Raw genomic sequence first — 17,976 nt, forward strand, 5'->3', positions numbered from 1 at the left:
AGAGAGAGAGAGAAAAGATTACTTTCAACACCAGCAGGTTTCTGAGCTGAAGGACTAGAATGTACTTGCTGTATTCAAGGGCTCACGGAGGGATATAAAGCCAAGTTGGCTACTTCCACTTGAGATGGTTACAAAAAGCAGTGACACAAAAGAGGGGGATAGCTTAGGTGGTTGAAGCCTAGTAGATGTCTATGTCTTTCCATAGCTATCTTCTGCATGCTGGCTCTTATCCCATCCAGGTAAAGAAAGAGGCATGGCCTTATGTTGTCAGCCAGTTGCAGAGCTTTGATATCAAATGTGTCTGGATATCTCTTATTCAGATGGGACACTGAGGCCAGGGCGAGGGCGAGCTTCGTTTCTTTTAATTCTTTCATTTATTCAGGCTGAAACAAATGTTTGGATGTTCATGTGCCAGGACTTCCCCCATGAAGCAATTTTCCTGCAACGCCAAAGGGGCTGGAAGTGATTTAAATTCCTGTATTTTTTACACTGATATCAAATTGTGGCTTTTTTTTTTTTCTTCCAGCCTCTGGAAGTTGTCTTCCAGCCTCAAGTTGTCAATTCCCAAAGTCTAAAGTTCTAAAATGCAGGTCTTTAAAGCTAAATTCCATTATTTCCTCAATCGTATTATAATTAAGTGGGAAAAAAGTGGTTTGGGTTGTGGAATGGAGAAATTGGAATATTTTAGAAGAGTTTTTTGCCATGATCTTGCAAAGATGGTAATGGCTATTGCAGCAGGTTAATCAGCCAAGATGCTGTTTTATTTACTTCTCTGCTCCATAAATATTTTGGGTATAAGGTGTTTGGGAACTTTACAAAGAAGTTTTCTTGATCTTTGCAATACTTTGAGTCTTCTACTTTTCTCCTTTCAAACGAACAGAGTCTTGGCAAGGGGGATAAGGAGATTGAATAAGGAGAGAGGGATGATGTTTTTATTGGCTTGGCTTCTGAGTGTGGGATCTAAATCTACTTCATGTTTTTCTAGTGTTTTAAAAATATTACCTGTGGTGACGTCCAAAATAGGGATTCAGATTTCTCCCAAATTAAGCCGTCTATCCTGATAGGTAACTTGGGCATATGAGGATCCACTTGAAGGTATCTCTCACTGATGACTGTCAGTTCTGGTGACCTTCTGACTGATAAGCTGGGGAAAAATCTAAAAAACACCTTAGGATATGGATATGCTCATTTTTCACTCTTGCATCTGGACGACTTTTGCACCAGACTGGGATAGAGATGTTGCCAAGTAGTTGAGCTTCTTTTGGACTTGGATGCAAAGTGGTCTTCCTTTTTTTTTTTTTTTTTTTCGATTGTTCTTTTTCACTTGAGTCTTCGAGTGAAATTCTTGGAATTCTTTGAAACGGCTGTTATAAAGTCTGTGTAATACCCTGTCTTCCCATGTAAGGAAAAGAAGGCTAAACTGTAGCTGTTCATGACTCTTACTCCTCTATAAGGTTCAGACACCTCTGCTTTTCACCATGATGCCTCCTGCACAAGAATGAGGCTTTCACAGTGCTTCAATCTCTGCAAGAGACTGTTCCAGTAAGCAGATATTACCCTTGCTCCTACAGTGTTCCATGATGATAGTTGTCCCAAAGGACCACTGTCTTAAAAATATATTCCAGTATATGAAAGCTGTGAGCAGCTAGGAGTAGGCTGGTTTGCGTTTGACACAGAAAAGGTGCCAATTAAATCAGGGAGAGGGAAACATGGATAGTTCCCTGTGAAGGCATTTCTTAGAAGGCTCCTTCGTATCAAACTAGCAGCCTCACCCAACTCCTCTCTTTGCTTGACTGCAGAAGTGGCCAAATGGGTCTTCTAATCTCTGCACCAAAAGGTTCGTAATTAAGCAGCTGCAAATAGGAAGAGTTGGTGGATATATATGGGAGCTGTAAGAAGTGCAGTACATCAGTGCAGAAATAGCCTGAAACTACTTTGCCCAAAGTCTGCACTAGTTTTTATGCACAAGTTGTGGAGAAAATTGCCGTTCTGTCCTCTAGAGTGTGCAAATAACCGAACTGCAACATTTTTTGCTTGATGCATCCAGTGTGGAAGGGTTTTCAATGATTTTAATATCTTGACCTTGGACATTTTGCAATTTCTTCCAGGAATGACTAAGACTACAAAAAAAAAAAAAAGCGATGGAATGAATTTTGAACTTAATATTATTCTGCTCTGAAGCTGCTATCCTCTATTACCCTAGGTTAATGTAGTACTTCTAAAGTAAAGATGACTCTTGTTGTGATTTTTCACTCCTGTCTCGCATCTGAAATCCTCCTCTGAAAGGCTCTTACAGCTCAACCTTCAAGATTGGTCTGAGTATATCTGCCATAAGGAAAACTAAGGGGATATCATTGAAAAAGTCTGTAACTCGCACAATTTTTCCCCCTTTTTCTTCCACATTTTATTCTTGGTACTTGTGTGACCTATCGCGGTTTTTAAAAGTTCTTAGAGTTAAACCATATTTTAATCCATAAGGTGTTGGTGACAAGGAAAGTCTATTTTGTATCACATAGATCTTAAAAAATATTTTAAAATAGCTGAATTTATTGGAGCAGGGAGGGAATCTCACACAGGAAATGTTGGATGGAGATAGAGAAGTCACAGAAATGTTGGCTAGAGGGGATCTCTGAAGGTCTCTGCTCCAACCTCCTGCTTGAAGTGGGACTATAGCAAATGCTCGAGCAGTCTTGGGGCAGCCAAGGTTGGAGAGCCCATGAGCTCCTGACCTGCTGCACTGCTGTACAACCCTCTGAGTGAAAAAGCTTTGCCTAAATTCTTTACAAATTCCAGTCTCAGCTCCCTAAATCACAACTTGTAGCTGCTGCCCCTCATTTTTCCCCGTGTTTTATTATCTGCTACTGCAAAGAAGAGCTTGACTCAATATTCCCATCTTTTTTTTTTTTCTAAATAGAATTGCATTCGTTTGTTTGTATTGTAGTATTCTATTTTCTTGCTTGTAATCTTAAAACGGACAACTTATGAATATATTTCTGGTAAGAGCACACTTAAATAAAAACCAAATTGCCTACAAATACTTTTCATCATATCAAGCAGCTATGGCATAATCATCTCATAGATGCTGAGTTAGAAGACCTTTGTACAAGGGCATTTTTTTGCTGTTTCTAGCTGTATGATCATATTATTTCTTAAGAAGTACATTATCATGTAATATCGTCTTCTAATATCTGATTCTCTATATGCATGAAGATAGGAAGGTGTTTTTTTATGAGTAAGAGATGTCTCCTCTCATAGCTGCTCTTCTGTTTAAATGGCCATATTAAGCTTTATGTCTATATCTAAGTAACAGAAAATGTAGCCAAATTTGGGTCAGCACCTTTAATAGTCTGCTGTATATCTTTTACCATAAAAAGAAAAATAATATTGATGGTATATGAGAATGTGGGATTACTGCAAAATATATGTAGTGCTGCTATCTAAAAAGAAATAATGTGCTTATTGCATGCTGACTGAATTGTGTTTATATGATATGGAGGGTATAATGGATTGGTATGAATTTTTGTGCTTGTTTTAGAGAAAATTGGGAGTTGTGGATGGTGGCATTTAGGGCCAGGGTGAGCCTTGGTGAGCAGAGATTTCCCCCAAACTCTGAATTAATTAAGAAATTACTAGCAGTGCAATGAAATGTGCTCTAGTATCTAATATTATATGCAATTGAAAGATGTTGAAACTCAGTGTTTTTATGATTTGAATGCTTTAATTCCATGCTTCAGGTGATGGATGGGAGCCTTTACTGATGCTATTGAGTGTACAGTTGACATCTTGCTGCTATTTGGATCAAAAATATCAGGAAATGAGGGTGCAAAAAAATTGAGTGTTTTGAAAGGAGAAGTTAAAAGAAGTTGAAATATGTTGCCTGTGCAACTTGTGTTTTATTTTTGCTTGAAGCAAAAGAATTGCTCTGGATAAAATGCCAAGACATGTAATTTAAACCACACAGCATGGCATTTAACAGGGGATTATAGTGGCTATTTGCTTCAGAAAAGCTATTGAGCCCCGTCTTTCTTTGTGATGGGAATGGGGACAAATCTAATCTGCCCGGGTTTCGTTGGGGGAGATCTACGAGAGCAGAGAGGTCAATCCGTGTGGAACACAAATACAGGGTTGTATCTCAAAAACTGCATCGTGCATTCCTGCGGGATGCACCACTGGAGATATCCCCCTACTAAGCAGGGCATCTCGGAGGAACAGCGACCAATTTAGAAAATGTTTTATAGCTATAAAGCTGCTCACGATAGGTTTGTTAGGAAGTATTTCAGTTCATCTTGTAGCTTGGTTTCTCCTTTTTTCCTGAATATAGTGAATATTTCTTTTTTCCCCACCTCAGAAACAATTCTGAATAGAAGATAACAGATGGGAATTACTTCACTTGTCCAAAATGGTGATTTATGATGGAGACATGGTTGATGATGGTTTGAAATGGCTGCAGTGTCACCAATTCCTTGCATTTTAATGTCATCCTTTCCCAAATCACCCCGTCTCCTTTGCTTTCTCCACAAGTATTTTGCATGCGTGCGCTCACATGCCCTAAAAAAGCCATCGGCAAAAGCAGTCGTATTGATGTGAAAAACGTTGCTTGGGCCAAAAAAAAGAAAAAAGAATAAAAATAGAGCTGCCTTGTTGAGGGAATTAGACAACATATGTGCAGCGGCCACACAGGACTCGACATGGATTTGTGTCCTTAAGCCACTGTGCCAACAGAGCAAGATGCTGTGGTCCCCAAAGTCATTTAGTATGTTCAAAGTCAGCATGAAACCTTTACATTTCAGATTTAGCTAGAATAATAAAAAAGAAACACATATTTCTCTCTTTTTTTTATTGCGCCATCTCTAAATTAGTAGTTTGAGACATTAAGCTAGCATAAAATGATGGTGTTTATTAACCTCAAGGGGCATAGCTCATTGGTATAATGTGGATATTTTGTGTTTCTGGTATCTTCAGGTGGGGTGAAAGGGCAGGTAAATGCAGTGAAGAACACTTAGGAAGGCATTAAATAAATAACCTTCTTACAACTCCTCATTTCTGCCAGGGGGAAGGTTCTATGCCCTGTTGGAAAATACTCTCAAAGTGTTTTTCCCATGCATGATGTTTACTGGCATATAGTTAAAATATCTATATATCACAAAGTAAAGTGATTATGATAAGAGAGAAGGTTATTTTTTAAGTATTCCTTGTTTGCTTGTGATCTCTAGTGACTTATTAGATAATATGCCGAAGTCTTTCACAAAGAAAACGGGTCAAAAGTTACTTCATGGGGTTCAGTATGCCAAATCCTGTTGTTGTTCTGCAAATAACTTTTGTTTTTAAGTAATGTTAACGTTAGTCATTGGCGTGCACTGAAGGATTGCTAGTGGGATGGAAGCAAATCCAACCCTGATGAGATCTCTGCAATTACAACATTTCAAGCTGGATAAGGTCCCAGGCACAACTTAATAGCTAAGGATAAAGAAGATGCTAATCTTTGTGCATCTTTAGCAATGCGCTACTGATATTTTGCTTTGCCCTGCAGTTAGTGAACACATGTGGCTTTAATGTATATAAAATGCTACTGAAGGACCTGAAGGACTTGATCAGGGTTTTGTGTGTTTGTTTGTTTAGTTGTTTTTTTTAGTAAGATAGCATGTGATAATATAGCGTATCACATCAGATATGTGGTAGCCCTTGAATAGGGCTTGGTTTCTCAGTCTGATATTTTTAAACCTTCAGAATACGGGCTAAAGACTCTTAAGTAGCCAGTTCAAGTGCAAATGCAGGTACAGAAAAGGGCAAATTAAAGCCATTAATAAATATTGAAATGTAACCTGTTGGTTGCAAGCACAAATCCATATGATAATGTCATTGTGTGGATTTTTTTCAGAAAAAGAAGATATTTTTCAAAGCAAGTCTTTGGATCAAAACAGTTGCAAAACATTGATTTAGAGCAGACCTTGCTTTGCCTAAGCAAGGCAAATGAGAAACTGCTTGAAGGATGCGTGTGAAATTTTAATTGCCTGCAAAGACAATAATTCTATTCAGCAGTTTTTTACCTGGCACTTTGCTATGTCAGGAAGGCATCAATATTTCCCCTCTTCAGAAAATTAATTGAGCAGTAATTGAAATCCCGCGCAGGCCCGGAGTCTCTGACTGCTGGTTTCAACTGCACTCTGTATAATTTAACTGTAGTCTTCCTCTCTATAAATCAGGTTTGGGGGGTTTGGCATCGATACCGCTCACTGCAGGCAAAATACCAGTTGTGGGTAAACTGGAATCTGGTCATTCAAGTCCTTCGTCAGTCATCTAGGCCGGGTGTGCGTTTGGGGCTTATAGGGGATATGGCAATGAACCATAAGCAAACAGTGTAAAATCCCACCATTTTCTGGGTTAACTCGGTATTGTTCTGTTTTTCATGGGATTTACAGCAAAACTGTAAATCTTCCGTCAACTTCTTCCCCTTCTTCCCATCTAGAAAGATGCCATTTCCTCCATATATATTAAGGTAAAACACAGTAAAGTTAAGCAGATACAAAGTGGCTGGAAATCTACCTTCTTTAACATTCTCAATCATTTTATTTGAACTTAAGCTCACGTGCATTGTTCACCCTGACATTTTTTTTTAACCTTTTCTTCCCTAGCAAAATTTAAATAATTCACCTCAACCCTTCAGGTGGTTGACCTGATTAGATTTCTAGCCTCTCCGTTAGAGGAGAAGCTTGGATTCACCTTGGTTGTGGGAGTCATCCAGCCCTCCAAGTATTTGGATTTCTAGTTCCCGTTCAGGTTCATCAGTCATTATAAAGTTCGACTTTGATTTGCAGATGCCCCACACACGAGGACCTGCCCACCTCACCCAAAGGGGGCCTTATTTACAGATATCCAATGCACTAGGGTGGTAGCATGGGACTGTGGTGTGCAAAGGACTCTATTCCAGAAGTGGATTATGTTCATCCCAAAAAATGCATGGAAAACGTGGAGCTGAGGAGCTGCTTTGCCTGATAGACACGTGAAGGCAGAGAAGGTCAGATCTGCACCAGCTTGTACTTACTTTACAGCTAATAGTAGCTCTACTATTTACCATCTTAAACAACCTAGTAGGCATTCATGATGTTGCGATGCATCATGTTTTTAAATCTCTCTCTGGTTAGGTGGATCAAAATGAGAAAGGAAAGGGTGATAGCTTGGAAGGTTTTAAACCACCTCTTCCACCTTGACCCACTGTTGAGTGCATGACAGATCGAAGGAGCCCGCAGGGCAATGGGCTCCACCGTTCATGCCCTGTGTTCTTCCAGAATGAGAACTGCTGCTCTGCAGCCTGCCCAGACACTGCATTAAAAAGTGGAGGTTTAGCAAGATGCCACTGGGCAGCAGCCTGTCCCAAAACACTTGAGTTTTGTCCAGTTTCTTTCACGCATCCCATTCCTGCAAGAGGTTTGGCACAGGCCTACAGGTATTTGGCGTGCAAGTGGCAAACGTCCCCAGCCGGCACGTTGCGGACTGAAGTCCTCCTGTCACAGATCAGGGAGGGCCTTCATCTCATGCCCAAGTAATAGCAATATTCATCAACAAGACGTTGGCTACAGGACATGAGGCCACGGATGAAAATCCATCACTGTCCTCCCGGGAAGATGATAGGTGACAACCCTAATTGCTCTTTTAACACTTTTATCATACTCCCAGCAACGTAATTTCCTGCAGGTCGAAGAAGTGTCACCCCCATCGGTGCCAGAATCTAATTCATTTCTCTTCACGTCGGTTCAGTTCCTTGGATGGGATTTTTAAAATGACACAGAGGAGCTGTTCACATAACGCTATTTCTAATTTGCCTGGAAAAGTCAGTTATAAAACTTAATTTGATCTTATTAGGAAAAAAAAAATAAGGGGAGGTGTCATTTTTATCAGAGGAATACACTTCTAGCAGTGGTAATTTTCTCAGTTAATAAAGAAGAAAGATTATTCCTTTTGTAAGAATGTGTTTATCAGAGCTCGTTTCATATGTTTTCTCTCAGCCCTTGCAGTCTACAGCTGTTGTAGAGCATAAACACGTAGAGAGGTGAGCGCACTGGTATCTTGGTCACTTGCTCTGCAATTCTTCATCTTGATTTGGGTTTAGTCGTGAAATATAAGTCTTGTATATCTGAGTAAGTCTTGAATATGAGACCTGCAAAATCCCATAATACAGATATGTCACATCCTGTACGTGTAACGTTGTTTAAGAGTAGGAATTTTTATTGGCTGAAGGTTAGGCTGATCTTCTGTTTTCAGCAAGAAGTCTCACTTGTGATGGCGGTATCTGGAATCTTTTCTGATCTAATTTCTGGAATTTTGTCTTTAAAGGGTGTAAAAGCAATGTTCCATGTAATATTTAAATAGATGTTTTCAAAAATAATCTATATGTGGTCTGCTTATCGCAGAAGGAGATACTAGCTCAGAGCGGAAGGGACCTCTGGAGATCATCTGAATCGGTCTCCTGCTCAGAGCAGAGCAAAACTTTCTTCACTAAATTGTTTTGTGATGACAAGCCTAGCAACCAAGGGATTTTTGTTGTTATTGACAGTGAAATGCTGATTTTTTAGTGCTTCGACTGTGTAGAGATTAGACATGAGGTACTTGGTAGAGCTGTGACTGTAGGACTAGGTGAAAAATGAAGGTACGGGTGTAGAAATTATTATAAGAGAAAGACAATCAAAGCTTTAAAGAGGCAGCGGATTCCCACTTGGAAAACTTCCAGCCTCAATTCCGAGGGCTTTGGTTTCTGAAATTGCATGTGCAAATCCATGAATTTTTGGCTTTGGCCTGGAAACTCATCAATATGTAGGAAGAGATTTGAGTCACAGTCTTGATGGCAAGAGTGAGGAGGAACCACCAGTTTGGTGGAGATGTGAAAATGGCAAGTACTGTTCTAGGAGATGCTAAGGGAGATATATCCAGTAGGAAGAGGGCAATATTTGTACCATAGCACAAAGTGTTCCCAACACCTAAGGCACTTATGTCCATGGGACATGAACGAGTACAAAAAAAAGAGTGAGAATCTGAGAAATCTTCTCTTAAGAAGAAGGTTTAGGAGACCTTTCCTAACCAGTAGAGAAATGAGTTCTGGAGGAGTCTTTGATGGCTCTACTGGCAAAGTGGCTTTTAATTTTATGAAGAATTTTATATGGCATATCTAAAATAGCAGGAAAATGATTTTGGCTTTGAGCATCGGGGAGCGTTTCCACTGCAAGAGTATAACAATCATGATACACAATGTGAAACTTTTAGTGTGAGTAAGAGCAATAAAAAGGAAAGATTTAGAAGGCAGCAGCTCAGTCTCAACTAATACAAGTCTCAAGTAAGCGAGTATGAATGTTCCGATGAAAATGAATTTATAGCATGCTTGGAAATACAGGCAAAAAGGAAAAAAGATGAAGTATCACCAGAGAGGCTGAAGATGCGTTTTGTTCCACCAGCAGCTGCTCGTGATAGTGCTGGTGCCTGCGGTGGGCTCGTGGTGATGGGTTTATTTTCTATGGCTGTGTTATGCTGTGCTCCAGACATGTAATTTTTTAAAAGCCAATCTATTAGTGGTGATATAGCATTAGCAAGCTTCCTCTAGCAAGACTTTGATAAATAAATATGGAAAAATATACCATATCCTTCTTTTTGTTACAAGTAAGATTGTTCACTAATGGTCGAGGAATATTTTCTGACAAGCCAAAAATAGCTTCTTGCCTGTGTAGATGCCTCTCACAGGGAGGACATCTCATTTGTTCCCTGCCTTTTGCTCTGTACAATGTGCGTTCTGAATGAATTGTATCATTTTAGTATAACATAAGGTCTAATAATATATTGTAGTAGAAATAGAGATCGCTCCGTAAGTTGAAGGTTACATCATGACTCAGTGACTATTTTTTTCCTTCCCTTTTCCGTGCTGGCCATGTGTTCACACCAGTTCCCTTACTCTAGGCCCAGTGATTACCTGTGATGGAGTGAATTGAAGTGATTGAACTGAAAACTTAATTCCTCAGAAAACCTGATTTGCTTTAGCTTTAAGCCGATCACAGACCCATGCTCTTAGCCAGGCTATAAAATCTGCTCCATCATCCGGTGCGCAGAAATAAGGCGAAAGTAAATGAATATTTTAGTTTCTTTTCTTCTCCTTTCTTGATATTACACCATAAAGTAACACCCAGGACAAGACATCAAGCGCTGAAAGTAAAATGTAACCCCATCAGCTCATCAGGCCAGCAGGCTCTGACATGCCATGGGGATCCTCGAGTCAGCTTTACCTGAGCTATCCCAACCGTGAGCACAGCATAATCTAACTTAATCGCGGTAACTTGTCTGCGTGCTGCCAGGACTCACACCTGCTTGCCTAGAGTTAGCTCCAGCCATCTCCAAGCGACCGTGACCCTCCACAGTGAGGAGCAGTGCCTGAATTAAAACATCAAGTCTCATGGAAAGCGCAGGCTGGCAGAGTCTCAGATTTGGAGCTAATTGCATCTGTGGGAGGCTCTGAGGATATCTGTGGGAGGCTCTGCTAGCTAGTCTGGGAGACATCCATGAAATGGCCCTTGAGGAGGTGGGAAAAGGCTGCTGAAGAATGGGCCACAGCAAGTCCCTCCTAGCATACCTTCTGCATCCGCATCCATATGGTCCTCTGTGGTTGTTCATTGTTGGTCTTCAGGATGTTAAATTTATTGTTCTACTTCAGATATGAAGGTGTGGGGCACCTTCTGCTATTAGTCATAGAGTGCTGTCATCCTAGGAATTGGTTTGAAATATTATGCAACTAATTTGAAAAAGAGGTTGCTGTGATTAGCCAATCCTGTAGAGACTACCGAGTCTGCATCTTCTCTGGCCACTTTCCTGGGATAGGACACAGGACACACATGGAGCTGTTCCCCAAAGCATTGTAGAAATATTTAGAATACTTAGAAGCGAATAAAAGAAAGAAAAAAAATCCATTTATTTAAAGATCTCAATCTGTAAGTAGTTACTCAATTGTTTCCATTAATGTGCAATGTTATTAAGGAACCTCCCCTGTTAATGTGTGTTTTTGAGACATAAATATAATAGTGCTGCTTGCAGGGGCTTGTCACGTTGCCTTAAGAGAGCCACAATTAGTGTAAATCCGATCCCCACTTTTGTAGAGATCACATGGATAGAGATCATATTGCTTTAAGTCCCAGTTCATAATTTGTTTTAATTTTTCACAAAGTTGTTTTCATAAGTGTACCTTTAAATGATGAAATGCTAGTTTATCTTTTGGGGAGAGTGCAAGTACCTTGAATGAGTTGGGGTAGAGGTCATATATGATTTCATGAGTAGTTTGCAATTGTTCTGGATTGAACAGAGTGGGAAAATAGTGCAAGGGAATCCTCTTAGCTGATTCATATTTCTTTCATACTGTTGCAATGAAGATCACCTTGAATAGAGGAGGTAGAGCAAGAACCAGATTATTCTCCTCTGGCAAGGGAGAAAAAAATCTTCATGCTGGCTGTCGAAACGGCAGGCACTACTAGACTTCCCAGCTTACTAGACCAACTTCTTGGTCATCAAGTGGTAGCCTGAAGCTTTTTCTCTTCTCTCAGATCACAAGGAGCACATGCCATTCTCTTCTCACATAGTTTTTGGCTGACACAATCCCCTCTTGGTTTCCTGAATTGCTGTCTGCTTTAAATAGTGTATATGAAAGCTAACGTGGCCAGTAGGAACTGAGCTAATGCCGGCTTTTAAAAATGTAGAGGTGGAAAAACATCTTGGTAGGATGTTTTATTAGTACTTCTTACCCCCTGTATTTTCCCTTTTGCTTCCAAGTCCTATGAGGATTTGGTACCAAGCCACCTCTAAGGTGGCTACACATCTAGAGATGGAGAGGACTTGCTAATGAAAATGTGGCTTTTTGGAGTTCTTTTGGAGGCTCGCAGCAGAAGGTGATGTAGAAGCACATGTCTGGGCTCCTTGGGGGTCAAAGATGCCCATCAAGGAAAGGTGCATATCTGTTCAGTGGCACCACGGAGCTTTTTCGTGAACAGGTCTAGATACCGGCTTTTGTTGAGAGGCTTTGTAGGAACTAGCTTGAATTAATCGCAGCTCTTGAAGGATCTCAAGCAAACTACCCAACCGAGAATGAAGGAGATAATTGCTGTGGAAGACAAGTAGTGATGATCAGGAGATGCCCAAAAGGCTTCTTCAGGCAACATGACAGTTGAGGAGGTGTCTCAGATGGACTAGATGACTTAGACCTTTTTTTTTTTAATTTTTATTTTTTTCTGCCCCCGGAAATGCAATGAAATTTTACCAACAGAAATTTCCTCTATATTTTAGAAGCAAAATAAGTGCTAATTATATGCTATATAATTGCAATATGCTGTATAATTACATAATACAAATTATTAGAAAAAGTTGATGCTTTTTTTCCCCCCCATCCTGTTTGGATTGTTCTACAGTTAACACTGTATATTGAAAGAAACCCCCTGTAAAATAGTATTTTTAAACTGTGTCTTCTGAACAAATCCAAGTATTTTTCTGCAGTAAATGTTTTCCAGTCGCTGTATCACCAAAATTGCAGGGTAGTGTTTGCGGTAGCATATGCCTGTTCTGATACATACCTTCGAATTATGGTACTCTGGAGCAAAGCCTCTTTGCCATCATATTTCATTGCTTTTATAGAGGCTGTGGGGGAGAAAGAGGTTTTAATGTCTCTTCCTGTAGCAACAATTTTGATTTATTTATTTTCTTTAAAGCATAACTCATTTCAATGGAAGCTTTTTCCAAGTTTTATATGTTATTAGGTAGTTTCTCTATTTGGATATGTGTTCATTTGGCAATTGAGGGTACCGTAAAATCAACCCCTACCTTTTGTTCCATGTAGGTAAGGTGATCATTTCCCTTATATGAATAGTCCCAATCTTTTGGATCACGCTCTGGATAATTGGAGTGAATTTCCCAGGAAAGAGGTATCCATCCTACCTGCATTGACCAAGTCATTGGAAGATGCCCAACCTAAGAAAGCACAGGGATCTGCTCTGGCGATTGCAGCGATGACCAAAATGTAAATTTAGTAATTTGATTTTATTTCCCCACCCACCTCTAAAAATAATGATCACTCATTCTTATTTGAGAAGGCTCTTGACCATCCACCAAGTGTAGGTGGGTCAGGACATGACCTTGAGTCTTGCTTAACTCGATGTACTCTGTGACCTTGACCTGGGGTATTTAGGAGGACATGTACCTGAAGTAAGTGAAAGGCAACAAAAAGCTGATGGAAATAATCATTTAGCAACTATCGTTCAGCACTAATAGCTCAAAAATTGCAACTTCATCACTTTAGGTTTGTTGATTGCTCTCCAACGACCGTCTCATTTTCTAAACTGTAGGTAAAAATTCAATGGCTGTGTGGAGAACAGGGGTCCAGATTTGGTCTTATTAAGAAAAAGAAAAAAATAAACATAAAAGAGCCCAGCTCTTCTCTATGTAGAGAATATTTCCCGTCCACAGCCTCACATTGCCTCTCATATAGGTTTTGCCTTGCATCAAACTGGGGCCAGTGCCAGTCAAGAGGGCAGCAGAAGGGGCTCAGCTGTAAAAGTGATACTTTCCATGCCAGCGTATTCACACCTAACAATAAATGCTATTTTGTGCAGTGGCCCAGGTGTCTGGTGCGGGGCATATTGATCCCCAAAGCATGCAAACATAGTGCTAAGTCTGCACCGTTTCGCGTTTGCGCTGAGGATATAGCATAGAGCAGCATTAAAGGACTTTGCAACAGCATATTTCCAAGCAAATGCATGGTAAATATGGCTATTATGGCTGTACGGTATATATGATTATATGCAATTATGTGGAATTAAACCTTCCAAGAGGTAGTTTCTGTGTATTTGAAGAATTGCATTAGTGTTATTAAGAGATATGACGGGGTAGGACCTATGTGACCCAGTGCCAGGGCAAAACTTGGCTGCTAAATTAGGGGATGTGGAATGACAGTAAAGCCAAAATAAATAGTAATAATAAAAAAAATCTATTTAGATACATTTTTACTCTTTGAGTAGTAGAATTGGGGCGGAAGCTAGCAAATGACCTTTTCTTTAGCCAAAGCTTCTGATATTATACAGATTTGTCTTGTCAAGTGCTGCTTTATGGAGGCAGTGCGATCCAATGAAGTTTTATCAGAGGCTTTCTTGGAAATATCTTTTTTTTAATAAATCTTACTAATTTCAGTCGGAGACAGTTTATCCGGAACAACACTGCTGAAATATATTATATCTGGCAAACTGTCCAGCAAATTATGACTGTGAAATTCTTTCTGCGTGCGTTTTCTGCTGCTGTTAAACAACCTGGTCGTACTCCATGTCGACATGGGACATATTTTTGAATGATTTGAAGAATTGGGCTTTTTTTTCTTTTTTTATGATTTTTGGAGGCTTCACATTTAGTCGGGGCATGCGAAACATGTCCTTCCTCGCAGCTCCCAAATCCCCTCCGCTTGCGTTTCCCGACAAGGCGCAGTCGAAACCCCTGAGCAGCTGCGACCTTTGACGAGTTTTGAGCTCGAGGGCTTGCAAAATGCCAGAGCTCGTCCCAGCGACGAATAAAGGAGCGGGCTTGGAGCAAACGGGAGCTTTCCCGGGAGGAAATGGTGCGGGCGGTCGCGGCCGATGGATTATTCGGATAAGGACGGTGATTCCTCCGACGAGGAGCGCTGGTTCTCGGGAAGCGGCGATGAATACTCCGGCGACGAATACTCCGGGAAAGTATTGGAGTCAGTACTTGCGATAGCAGCCAGTTGGGTTTGATGCCGTTTGCTGGGGCTAGGGGCTGGTTTTCCAAATAATGCTTTTACCAGGCATGCTGAGATCGCATTTTGCATTAATTCACCTGGAGTGCTGGATCAGCTGCGTAGCTCAAGATATGCTTGCAAATCTGCAAGCAAATGCTAGCTAGAGACATGCTCAGCCTCTGCCTGCACTCGAGCACAGTCATGCATTTCATGGCTGTTGCACCAAAATAGGAGAAGTTTGTACTGAACTCCAAATATATCTTTTTTTTTTTTTTTAATCCGTGTTGCTTTTCTGCCCCGCTTCTGGTTTGCAAAATCGATTCTCCCTGGGCAGCTGCCTCCAGCACTAGCCCGGAGTTTTAGCAGCACGAACCACAGTTATAGAGTTAGGATGTGTAAGTTTAAGTTTTTAAAAGAAGTCAATGAGATAAGAAAAACTTGGAATTCTCACTTAATACAATGCTCTAATATACTGTCAAAAGCAGAATTTCAGATATTGCAATTCCATGTTGTGTCTATATTTACCCAAGTTTCTAATAATAGTAAATATACATATACCGCTATTAGGCAACTACTTTGTTTCCTTAAAATCATCGTGATTTTTCTTATCTTAGATAAATCAGGGCTAGTATGTAGCTATTCTCATTCAAAATAGCATTTTACAGCATTTGGATGCAGGTTTGGCTATTCATGTTTTCCATCTATTCTTTTTCTCCTTGTCCTGCTTTAAAGCTAGTTTTGCCTAATAAATTGAGGTCCCTATTTTCCGAACCAAAGTAGGGAGACTGCACGCACATGTATGAGTAAGCACCAGGTTGCAACCATATTCCTCTTTTAAACCCTCCAACTTTCCAACAGTCTAATTGCGTTTGCTAATAGCATTTTTCAAACTTAATTTAAACCTCACTGGAAACTGTGCAGTAATTTTCTAGTCCAAGTGAATTGGATGCCTCTGAAGGAGGTGACTCTATTTTCCCTCTAATCCATTTATTGCTCATAAGTGGAAATATTTTTTCAATGCCTTTGAATAAAATCCCTAATTGTGTTGATAACTTGGTTTCAGGACATGTAGTAAGAAGCCAGGCTACCTCAAGTAAGATATGGGCTGATATGTTGCTGAATGTCTTATTTACAGGAAGGAGCTGATTTCTGTGCTTTGGGGTTTTTTTTTACCTTTTTTAATATTCATATATATTTTTAAGAGTCATATGCTTAAAGCTGCTATGAACAAATGAGCATCTGCGAAAGTAGGTGTGAAACCCATAATCTTATCTGGAGATGTCTTAATGAAGTATATTTCCAGCATAAATAAATGAAAATAATATTGTTGGCTTAAGAAATCTACTTTTCTTCCAGGGAGGATGTCAGAACAGCCAACGTCATTGCAGCTGAAGCAGTAACTTGTCTCGTCATAGACAGAGAGTAAGTACATGATTTGCCCTGTCTTGTGAAAGGCGTGAACTGGAAACACTCAACCTCATGGTTTCTTTCTCAAAGCTAAAGAGACTTTGAGCATTTCTGTCTGAGATGTCACTCAATTTTGAGCAATAGGTTCATGGTGTATCATACATGTCCTTGATAAGTTGGAGATGGCCTCACTAAATCAATATGATGAAACTCAGTCAAGAAAAGTGCAAGAAATTAGGATGAAATGCCCCAGGGTAAAATGGAGATAAATGGGGAGATCACATTACCGCAGAGGTGGATACAAGTGTTAGAGTGGAACCCGGAAGCCTCAGAAGAAATAAATCTTCCTGGAATAAGCAAGAGGAGCAAAATGCTGTTTCTAGTCAATGTGGGGTGGAGAGCCCTCTCTTGAAGCACTATGCCTTGAAAAAGGTAGAAGAGATCAGAAAAGTGAAATGATTGTTTTTCCCTTCTATGTAATATGGAAAGCATGGAGGAATTTGATGTTTCTAATCCAGAAAAGCACATCTGCGCTCTAGAAAAGTTTTGAAGAGTCAATTGTTGTTTGGGGGGTCCACCATAACTACTGAGGTGTTTTCTGAGTGGTGGGTATGTCAAGATAGGCCACCAAGAAATCTTCTACCTTCACACTGAAGATCGTTAGCTATATGTGGTATTGCTGCTCAGGGAAGAACTCCCAATATTCTTGCAGATATTTTATTTTTGGCCCATGGAAATATACCAGCTTAGAGTTCAGTAGTGATGGAGGAATTAAATCCGATGGTAGGAATTATTTGGAAAATATAACAAAATAAACCTATGGTTTGGCAGTATTTTGCATGCTGGGGGCTGTTCTGGGTCCCTCAACAGCTAAGCGATTGGTTTATACCAGAAATTGTTAAAAAAAGAGTATCTTAAGAATGATGGAAAAGGAGAACAGCTTCCATCTGAAAAATGACTGTATAGGTGAGGCATCCGTAGCAATGCAAAGAGATAGTAAAAGGGAGTATGATACAGATCTGCAAGTGTCCAAAAGTAAACTGGAGAAGTTAATGGAAAAGAAATCCATATCTAAGACCTAGGTGAGGATTAGGAAGCCTGAAGGGCCTAGAAGAGCCTGAACACCTACCATAAACACTTGCTCTGTTCTTGTGCTCTTCCTCAAACATCAACTGTTAAGGAAGGCTACCATTAAAGGTAGGACAGTGGGTTGGCTGGAAATTTGGTCTGGCCCTCAAAGCTTCTTATAATCTGAAAAGTTTAGAGATGCTTAGATGCCTATCTTTTAGGGAAGGTCTAGGTAGAGTCGATTCTGATTTAATACAGAAGTTTTGCATTAAACTCTCTTGAGATTTCTTCCAGTCCTTCATATCCCTCCCCCCGCCCCAAAAAAGTCTAAAATTCTGTGATAAAACCAAAGGAATAATGTTCTTCAGAAAAGCCATGAGGTGCTGGTCCTCTTGAAGGTGTTGTAATCTATCCATTATAAGCAGATGGTGAGGATGCTTGACTAAGTGGATTTCAGGGGACAAGTTACATATTTAGATATTTTAGTAAATACTGATTCAGGGGAATATAAAGCAAGAAGTAACTCTCTTTTATTGTCGTTTCTGTAAGGGAGGACAGAAATTGTCATCGCTGTAATAAGACTATCCAAATATCCTGGGTTAGTCCTTTCTGAGCATTTTACCACCGGTTTATTTGCTTGTTTACGATGCCTTTTTCTCTGTAATGCCCTTGAGATGGTAAGGAAGCCCAAGTTAAATTTAGACTCGTGACACTGTAGTTAATCCACCATGTATGCCAGAGATTCT

At 40.1% G+C, this 17,976-nt stretch overlaps 1 protein-coding gene across 2 annotated transcripts in view; it reads left to right on the plus strand.

The window, feature by feature from the left end:
- PRKG1 (protein kinase cGMP-dependent 1) overlaps positions 1 to 17,976 on the plus strand; it is a 305,135-nt gene that overhangs the window by 233,128 nt on the left and 54,031 nt on the right. For both annotated transcript variants that reach the window (XM_010224611.2, XM_088525673.1), the window contains exon 8: positions 16,112 to 16,177. In XM_010224611.2, coding sequence (XP_010222913.1) covers positions 16,112 to 16,177 — 66 coding nt within the window. The remainder of the gene's footprint in view (positions 1 to 16,111; positions 16,178 to 17,976) is intronic.

Source organism: Tinamus guttatus, unplaced genomic scaffold (assembly GCF_059628265.1).
Source record: "Tinamus guttatus ecotype Peru unplaced genomic scaffold, ASM5962826v1 Tinamus_guttatus_pri_ptg000023l, whole genome shotgun sequence".
NCBI classification, from domain to species: domain Eukaryota; kingdom Metazoa; phylum Chordata; class Aves; order Tinamiformes; family Tinamidae; genus Tinamus; species Tinamus guttatus.